Source organism: Strigops habroptila, chromosome 16 (assembly GCF_004027225.2).
Source record: "Strigops habroptila isolate Jane chromosome 16, bStrHab1.2.pri, whole genome shotgun sequence".
In the NCBI taxonomy this organism is placed as follows: domain Eukaryota; kingdom Metazoa; phylum Chordata; class Aves; order Psittaciformes; family Psittacidae; genus Strigops; species Strigops habroptila.
Window position 1 is genome coordinate 6,864,539 of NC_044292.2, and position 8,263 is coordinate 6,872,801.

The following is an 8,263-nucleotide window of genomic DNA, read 5'->3' on the forward strand; positions in this document are numbered from 1 at the left end:
CCAAGCTCCTGCCTCTGTCCTGCCCCATGGGTTGGGGTTTTTCCCTCCCATGTTTGCATGGCAGCCCCGAGCTGTGCCCAGAGCGACAGAACCAAGCGGACACTGCACTTTGTGCCCGTTTATTTCACTTCTAACACACAAGAGGGACAGTGTGAGGACAATTATACTTTCAGACCAACAAAGTCTCCCCAGGGCAGGCTGCAGACGCTGCGCCCGGGCTGTGCTTCCCCTGCTCGTGGCACAAAGCAAGAGCAGCTCCATGCACTCGGTGTCAGGCTCTATGGCGCAGGCTCTGTCCGGGCGCCGCTCTCAGCCCCGCTTTTCTGCTGGCCCCTGCGGCACTCTTTGCTTTTCGGGGAGCCCCCCTGGGGGCTGGCCGGAGCCCCCTCCCTGCCGCCGGGCGAGGGGTCCCTGTGGAGGGGAAGGCGCCTCGGCAGGGTCCGGCTGGGAAGGGGATGGGGGGAATTTGGCACCCGAGCACTTGCAATCACCCACCTTGGCGCTGCTTCGCTGTCATCGCAGATCTTGAGCAGCATCTGCACCGGTTCCTCCTTGGGGTCCCGGGGCTCCTGCAGCCTGTGGTGGGATGGGTGTAAGCCATGTGTCCCCCCCACTCCCTACCCCAGCAACCCCCCCTGTGCCCCTCACCTGGGCTCCAGCCGCTCCTTCACCTTGGCGATGGAGCGGACGTAGGGCGCGATCTGCTTGGTGATGGTCGTCAGGCAGTTGTTCTCCTGCCGCAGCTGCAGCAGGTCGTGGAGCTGGGCTGGGGCGAGAGGAGCTGCTGCGGCCATGGCTGTGCCCCACAGAGGGCACAGGGGGTGCAGAGCCAGGGAGCAGCGTGACCGATACCTTCATAGATCTCCTGCTCGTTGGCCACCCGCTGGTACGTCTCCTCCCAGACCTGGAAGGGCAGAGGGAGCCGGTAGTGGTACGGCACAGAGGGACCCTGCTGCACTGGGATGCGCCGGCCGTACCTCCTCGAAGACGCTGCGCATCATCTCCACGGCGGAGTAGTGAGCAGCGATCTGCACGTCCATCTGCAGCGACTTCTGCAGGATCTCACTCATGATCTCCGTCTTGATGAGCGAGTGGTGCTTGGTGAGGTCGCGGTGCAGCTCCTGAACCTGGTCCTTCAGGCTCTGGATCTCCGTCTGCAGCATCTGCGGCGCCAGCGTCACCACCACAGCACCAGCACCATCCCGCCCCGTCGCGCCGCCCCGCGCTCTGTACCCGGTAGGTGTTCTCGTAGTTGCGGCAGTGCTCGGCGAAGGGGGTCTCGCGCCCCTCGGCCAGCAGGACCTTGGTGCTGATGTACCGGTGCATCGTCGGCTTCCGCACCATGGGGCCCGTCGACATCTTATCGCCGTCGGGGGGGCAGCTGGGCACTATGAGGGTCTTGGAGCATTGGCCGCCGGGGAGCCTGCATGGAGAGGGTGACAGTGGGGTGCTGCAGGCAGTCAGCAGCCAGGGCAAGGTGCTGGGGCTGTGTCACCAGCTCAGCCCATGGCCCCTTGCCCCCGGTGTGCCTGGGCACACACCAGCCCCACATGTCCCTCCCCAAGCACACAGAGTCGCTCAGCAGAGCCTTATACCACCCTAAGAGTCAGCTTTCCATGGGCTGCTCTCCCAATGGCCACAGCTTCAGGACCAGAAGGTGACAGAGCTCGGCACGCTCTGGTTTTTGAAGGGAAGGATGCAGCTCACTCCGTCACCGCAGGTATCTCCTGGCCCCTGCCTCTCCCCACATCCTGCAGCCTCCCCGTGCTCCCACCACCCCAGCTCTGCTGCCCCACACCGCCGGTCCTACCGTGCAGCCCCCAGGAGCTCAGCCGCCCCACGGCGCCGAGCCCGGCCGGTGGCAAGGAGCGGTCCCCATGGGGTGCCAGCGCCTGTTTGTCCTCTCTGGCCGGTTGTGCCTGGCAGCGCCGGTGCTGCCGTGACATCAATGGGCCTAAATATATCCCGGGCGAGGAACGGCCGGGCACTTCCCTGGAATTCTGATAAAAATAGTGGCGGGCACAGAGGCTGCGGCGCCGCGGGCGTGCGGGGAGCGGGAGCAGCTCACCGGGCACCGGCTGCCAGCCCCGCTGCCCGTCCTCCCGCTTCCCAGAAGTGTCACTTGAAGCCCCCGCGCCTGTCGTTTGTCAGCGCAGCTGCGCTCCACGGTGTCCCCATCACATTGGGGTGACCGGCTCAAGGGCAGCGGCGGGGGCAAGCTTGGTGTGGGGGGCGCGCGGCAGGATGCGCTCCTGGCGCCTCACATGGTCGTGCCCGTGATGCCGGGACCGATGCCGCTGGCGCTGCCCACCACGGAGCGGCGAGGGCTGAGCATGAGCAGCGGCTCCAGGCAGCGGGCGAACTCTGCACGGTACTCGCTGTTGATCTGGGGGGTGAGCTGGGGTGAGCGTGGCTGGGGCTGGCTGCAGGCAGGGAGCCGGCCCCGGCGCGGTGGCAGGGCTCTACCTTGCTGGTCTGTGCCGGCCGCAGGCGATGCGGCAGCTTCACGATCCTCTGCAGCCTCTCCATCAGTTGCTGAAAGGCGGCGTTGCAGCGCGGTGAGCCTGGCACTGCCATAGGGTGCTCTGTCCGCCCCATGGTGATGCCACCACTCACGTAGCCCAGGTCCAGGAACTCGGCTTTGTTGGCAGAGCTCAGGAATGCCGAGCACGTCACCAGATGGACCTGTGCAAAGGGAGGCGTGATCACCGGTGACCTGTGGGGCAGGGGCCTCCCTGCCCGCCCCAGGGCCCTACCTGCAGGGTGGGCAGCAGCGAGGCGAGATGGGCGAGCTGCTCCTTGAACGCCTTCTCCTTCTCCTCGTGCTGGCTGCAGCAGAGCAGGGCATGGCCCAGCCTTTGTGGGGCACTGGGGGGCATCCGGCCCCAGGGCACCCCAACACACACTGGGGGTGAGGGACACCCTGGGAGGATGCTCAGCCCGCAGCCCCTCACCTCTGCACAGCTTTCAGGAGCGTCTTCTTCCTCTCGGAGAGCTGCTCCTGCAGATGGCATGGGCACCCCATGTCCCACGGCCACCCCATGTCCTGCAGCCACTCCACCATGCCCATGCGCACCCATGGGTGCATGGCCCCGCACCTGCATGCGGCCAAAGAGGGAGTTGATGGCCGCCTCCTCCTCGCTGGCACTGTTGCGCACCTCCTCGATCATGGCCTTGAGGAGGACGATGGCCTCGCGTGTGGATGTCTGCAGCTCCTTCACGGCCTGTCGGGGGGCAGCGGGGTGGCTGCGGCACTGCAGGCAGCACCGTGCCCCCCCCGCTCACCCCCCAGACCCGCCGGCACTGCCCACCATCACCGCCTGGTCCAGGCGCTGGCAGCCCTGCATGTACGCCGTCTCGATGTCGATGCAGTGTGCACGGCTCTCCCTGCGGGCACAGGAGCCAGGATATGGGCTGGGACATGGCACAGGGGTGGGCACGGGGCCGGGGCTGCTCACCCCTGCATGTCCCTGAAGCAGTTGATGCAGAGCATGGACTTCTTCTCGGTGGAGAACATGATGTAGGGCTCCTCGTGCAGCGCTGCAAGGGATGGGGCTGTTGGGCAGCGTGGCACGGCGTGGTGCAGCACAGCACGGCACAGCGTGGCACGGCACTCACGGCACTTCTTATGGATGTCTTTGGTGCGCTTGGAGAGGGAGACGATCTCGTGGCGAGCAAACATCTTGGCACGATGCGTCTCCTCGCGGCACGGAGCGCACAGGGGCTGCCCGCACGTGTTGCAGAAGTACATGGTGTCCAGCTCCTGTAGGAGGGGACGCTGGTGGCAGGCACAGCCCCATTGGGGGTCCCCTGCCCGCCTGCCAGCCCCGCCGCCCTCACCGCCTTGGCGCAGCGCCGGTCGCAGTTGGCACATTGCACATCCTCCTCGCCGTCGGCAGAGCTGTCCACCAGGAACTGCAGGAGCCGGTCCACGGGGGGCAGCCCCGTGCCCCCCCTCACCACCGAGGGGTGCCTGTGGGGACGGGGATTGGGATGGGGATACCCGCGCAGGGCAGGGGCAGCATTGCGGGTGCCGGTGTCCCCCCATGGCAGGGTCCATCCCGTACCCGCAGAGGGGGCAGCGCAGGCGGCCGTCGCTGGCGCGGCCCCGCAGGCAGCTGGCGCAGAAGTTGTGGTAGCAGTCGAGCAGGCAGGGGTGCTGGTAGGGCTCATGGCAGAGCAGGCAGACCAGCGGGTGGCAATTGGCCTTCTCCAGCTCCGAGCAGCTCCCCAGCGGGGAGAAAATGCCTCCGGACATCTGTGGGGCAGAGAGAGGCCCCCGTGTCACCCCCCAAACCCCACACAGCACCGCAGCAGAGGGGGATCCTTCCCTGCAGGGCCTGTGAGCTGGGGCCTATTTTTAGGTTATGACCTGCACAGCACGAGGCTGCCCCGAACGTGCCCCATGACCCAGCGCCATGGGCTGGGGTGGTCCATGCAGTGGGGTGCCCCCCAGCATGGGTGTCCCCAGGTCAGGAGCATCCCCTGGGATGGGGTGTCCCCAGAGTGGGAGCATCCCCGGGGATGGGGCATCCCCCGCAGCAGAGCATCCCCCAGGATAGTGGGGGGGATCCCACTGACACGAGTGTCCCCCAGGAGGGAGCATCCCCTGCAGTGGGGCACCCTCTGCCCTGGCAGCCCAGCCCCACATATTGGGGAGTCCCTATCCCGGCACCGTGGCTGGGCAAAGGCTTTACCTCTCCCCGTCTGCAGCCGGGGGATCGGCCGTGCTGCTGCTCCCCGTGCGCCGGCTGGAATGAGAGCGCTGCCGGGGCAGAGGGGCCCGGCCGGCCCCGTGACGCGGGGCCCCTGGCACCGCCACCGCGCCACGGCCCAAAAATAGCCCCTGTGCGCTCCTCGGTGCCTGCAGCAGGGACCGTCAGAGGGGTGCAGGGATGGGGGGGCATGGGGCTGTGTGGAACCAGGCCTGGGGGACACGGGCACTCACAGGGACATGGGCACCCATGGGGACATAGTCACCCATGCAGCCTGCCGATGGCCCCAGGAGGGGAGGGTGCACCTGGAGCGGGGTGCACCCATTGGGTGGTGTTTGGGGCGCAGGGACGCGCGTACCCCGTGTGCAACGGGGCACCCAGAGGCACAGCGCCCTGGGGTGCTCCCATGGGCAGTGTCGGGGGTGCAGGGCCCTGGTGCCCGCAGGCTGATGGGGCACCCCCCCCGGAGCCCCCCATGCTCCGGTGAAGCACAGACCCCCCGGCCCCGCTGCCAACAGCGCACCATTTCCCGCAAGCCCCGCCCCTTCTCCACAAACCACGCCCCCTTTTCAATACGTAATCACTGCCAGGACACGCCCCTTTCAGCAAACCCCGCCTCTTTGACACAAGCCACGCCCCTAGCCATACGTCATCACCTCCAGAACACTCCCCTTCCCTTAATCCACGCCCCCTTCATCCCACCCAGAGCACATCACCGCCCTCCCAGGCAGCACTAGCCGCTAAGCAGAACAACGAGACGGCGTGCTCGGGACGGTCCGGAAGCTCCATCGACTCTCTCAACGCTCGGCTGGGGCTCTCGGCGCGCGGCCCGGCGAGCCGGGCATGCGCAGTGCCCGCCCGACGGGTGCTTCCGCGCGTGCGCGCGGCGCGGCGCTCCCTTTCTGCCCCTGCGCTGCAGCCGCCATGGCGCCCGTGGTGAGCCGCGGCCCGCGCCGCCAGCCCCGCGCCGCCACCCGCGCCCGACCCTCCTCCCCTCCCGTCCCCGGCCCGGCCGCGGGGCAACGCGCGGAGCTGGGCTTAAGCCTCCTCCGGGCCCGTCCCGCCGGGCGTGCGGCCGCGGGGCCCGTCCCTTGGCTCTCCCCGCGGCCTGTTCCCGCTGCCACCCGCCCGTTCCGTTGTCCCCGGCCCGGTCCCGTGGCCCCCAGCCTGGCTCCCGCTGCGGTCCCGTTGCCACCAACCCGGAGCTCGGCCTGGCCCCGTTGCCCCCAGCCTGGCCCCCTGGCCCATTCCCGTCGTCCCTGGCTCGGCCCCATTGCCCCTGGTCCGGCCCCCGGCCCGTTCCCCTCGCCCCCTGGCCGGCCCCCCGGCCCATTCCCGTGGCCCCCAGCCTGGCTCCCACCCCGGCCCAATTGCCCCCAACCCGGCCCCCGGCTCGTTCCCATCATCCCTGGCTCGGCCCTGTTGCGCCTGGTCCGGCCCCCGTCCCGTTCCCGTTGTCCCCAGCCTGTTCCCCTCCCTGTTCCCCATCGCCTTGTCCCGCCTCTCACGGCTCTCTCTTTCTCCCCCGCTGCAGAAGAAGCCCGCAGCGAAAGGTGGCAAAAAAAAGAAGCAGGTGCTGAAGTTCACACTGGACTGCACCCACCCGGTGGAGGACGGCATCATGGACGCCGCCAACTTTGTGAGTGTGGGGCTCCACTCCCATCGGTGTGCCACCAGCGTGGCCCCCCTGGCTCCGCTCCTGCCCCTCACCATGGCGCAGCGTAAAAGCCTGAGCCACTGGGGAGCACGCAGCAGAGCGAGGGGGCTGCGGGTTCATTTTTTATGTCGTGTTTAAATGCTTTGTAGTTAAAATGCAAACGCCTTCCCTACCTGCTGCACAGCGGTGCTGCTCGTCCCTTGTGGGGCCGGGGTTCTGTTGTGCCGTGGGGATGATGAGGGTGTTTCAACCTGATTTCATTCAAACTGTGCCCGAGCATGGGGCTGTGGTTGAGGCGTCCTCGGAGGGGCAGAGCACGGCTGCTGCTTCGCTGGCTCTCCCTTTATAAGGCAGGAAATGTGTCCCTGCCCTGCTCATCTGGTGCATTCGGGCTTGAGAACCTCGTGGTTCGAATGGGCTGGCTGGATTAGGTGTGGGAGGCTCTGGTGGGCTCGCAGTTTCCCTTGACCTCCCCTTCCCCTGGGCATAGCTTGGGTCTCTTCCCCAGCTCTAACAAAAAGCCGAAGCTCGGGCACGAGGCAGCAGAGGAGGCCTTGTCCGGTGGGAGCTTTCGGCCGCAGCTCAGCAGCGTATTCCTCTCTTGCAGGAGCAGTTCCTGCAGGAAAGGATCAAGGTGAACGGCAAAGCGGGGAACCTGGGCGGGGGCGTGGTGACCATCGAGAGGAGCAAGAGCAAGATCACGGTCACGTCGGAGGTCCCGTTCTCAAAGAGGTGAGGTGATGGGGCTGCCATGTGTGCATTGGCACTAGTCGCCCTCACAGGGCTGTGCCAGTGCCGTGGTTGGGGCTCGTCAGCGTGGAGAGGGGAGCCTGCTTGGCAGCAGGGCAGTAGGGAAGAGGTGTCTTGGTGCAGGGATCGTGCCAGGCCTCCTGGTTAAATGCTGCATGACGCTCGGTGTGGTGGCTGCTCTTTGAGGGGAAAACAGGATCGATGTTCCTGCTGGGTAGAGACTGGCAGTGGGGCAGCCGAAAGACGAGGAGTTTGGGGTTTAGGGGTTGATCTGCAGCCAGGCTCTTCACTCCCATGTTGGTGCCCTCCTTGGGCTCTTGCCCTCCACCGGCTTCTCGTGGTTGCCAGTCCTTTGGCTGGCCTTGGCAGACGCGGTTTTGGCTGCGGCCGTGGTGGCACGGTGAGGCAGCTGGAGAATGGTGGGAATAGGACAACCATGCGTGGTGCTGGGGCAGCTGTGTAAGCACCCGTGTTTCACCCGTCGTGGCTGCTCCATGTCGGTGTCGCACCCGGCACGTCCTGGCAGCCCTCAGCCATGATCCACCGTGGCGTGCGGAGCCGGTGGGGCCGGGTATGGTGCTGTGGTCGCAGCCTATGAGGGCGGGAGGGGGAAAAGGGGTTTATCCGGCTCCACATGGCAGAGGCACCGTTACCTGCGTTGCTTCCTGGTGCTGCTTTGCTGTGCCTGATGGGGCATGTCGCTCCGGTGGACGCCCATGGGAGAAGGGATCTGTGTTGCTGAAAGCGGTGGTGTGGGGGGAAGCACACCCAAACCCGGCTGCTCTGCGGAGATGGGGGTCATGCAGCGGCATTCAGCCACCTTCTCCCCACAGGTACCTCAAGTACCTGACCAAGAAGTACCTGAAGAAGAACAACCTGCGCGACTGGCTGCGTGTGGTGGCCAACAGCAAGGAGAGCTACGAGCTGCGCTACTTCCAGATCAACCAGGACGAGGAAGAGGAGGAGGAAGAGGATTGAGCCGCGTTGTGGCCCTTTTGTACAGTTACAGCTTGCCTGCAATAAACGGCGGGGAGCGATGTCGCTGCCCGTGAGCGGCGGCGGCAACGGCGGCTCCTTCGGGGCTCTTCGGGGCGACTCGGGGTGACTCGGGGCCGTTCGGGGCGACTCGGGAGCGTTCGGA

At 66.7% G+C, this 8,263-nt stretch overlaps 2 protein-coding genes across 6 annotated transcripts; one reads left to right on the forward strand and one right to left on the reverse strand.

The window, feature by feature from the left end:
- Positions 1 to 122: 122 nt before the first annotated feature.
- RNF207 (ring finger protein 207) lies at positions 123 to 6,986 on the reverse strand. 5 transcript variants are annotated; one of them, XM_030507863.1, is made up of 18 exons: positions 6,546 to 6,986; positions 4,068 to 4,258; positions 3,841 to 3,973; positions 3,619 to 3,763; positions 3,459 to 3,540; positions 3,312 to 3,387; positions 3,099 to 3,224; positions 2,955 to 3,001; positions 2,757 to 2,829; positions 2,617 to 2,685; positions 2,467 to 2,535; positions 2,265 to 2,386; positions 1,234 to 1,423; positions 978 to 1,163; positions 853 to 904; positions 649 to 766; positions 496 to 576; positions 123 to 411 (listed from the first exon to the last, which is right to left on the reverse strand). In XM_030507863.1, the coding sequence occupies exons 2-18, from the start codon at positions 4,256 to 4,258 to the stop codon at positions 279 to 281; spliced, it is 1,893 nt and encodes a 630-aa protein (XP_030363723.1). In that variant the 5' UTR covers positions 6,546 to 6,986; the 3' UTR covers positions 123 to 278. The 5 variants fall into 5 exon arrangements, with proteins under 5 accessions (XP_030363723.1, XP_030363721.1, XP_030363722.1 ...); XM_030507861.1 differs by having other exon boundaries at positions 2,467 to 2,685; XM_030507862.1 differs by having other exon boundaries at positions 3,459 to 3,763.
- On the forward strand, positions 5,442 to 8,187 carry RPL22 (ribosomal protein L22). Its single transcript, XM_030507864.2, has 4 exons — positions 5,442 to 5,651; positions 6,250 to 6,354; positions 6,980 to 7,104; positions 7,956 to 8,187. The coding sequence occupies exons 1-4, from the start codon at positions 5,559 to 5,561 to the stop codon at positions 8,098 to 8,100; spliced, it is 468 nt and encodes a 155-aa protein (XP_030363724.1). The 5' UTR covers positions 5,442 to 5,558; the 3' UTR covers positions 8,101 to 8,187.
- The last annotated feature ends 76 nt before the right edge of the window (positions 8,188 to 8,263 follow it).

Excerpts from the sequence above, each read along its gene's own strand:
- RNF207 (XM_030507859.1), bottom strand. The coding sequence starts at position 4,258 with ATGTCCGGAGGCATTTTCTCCCCGCTGGGGAGCTGCTCGGAGCTGGAG. Across the intron at positions 3,764-3,840 it reads ACCGGCGCTGCGCCAAGGCG|GAGCTGGACACCATGTACTT; the intron begins GTGAGGGCGGCG and ends CCCCTCCTACAG. Across the intron at positions 2,387-2,466 it reads GGCCGGCACAGACCAGCAAG|ATCAACAGCGAGTACCGTGC; the intron begins GTAGAGCCCTGC and ends CTCACCCCCCAG.
- RPL22 (XM_030507864.2), top strand. The coding sequence starts at position 5,559 with ATGCGCAGTGCCCGCCCGACGGGTGCTTCCGCGCGTGCGCGCGGCGCG. Across the intron at positions 5,652-6,249 it reads CAGCCGCCATGGCGCCCGTG|AAGAAGCCCGCAGCGAAAGG; the intron begins GTGAGCCGCGGC and ends CCCCCGCTGCAG. Across the intron at positions 7,105-7,955 it reads GAGGTCCCGTTCTCAAAGAG|GTACCTCAAGTACCTGACCA; the intron begins GTGAGGTGATGG and ends TTCTCCCCACAG.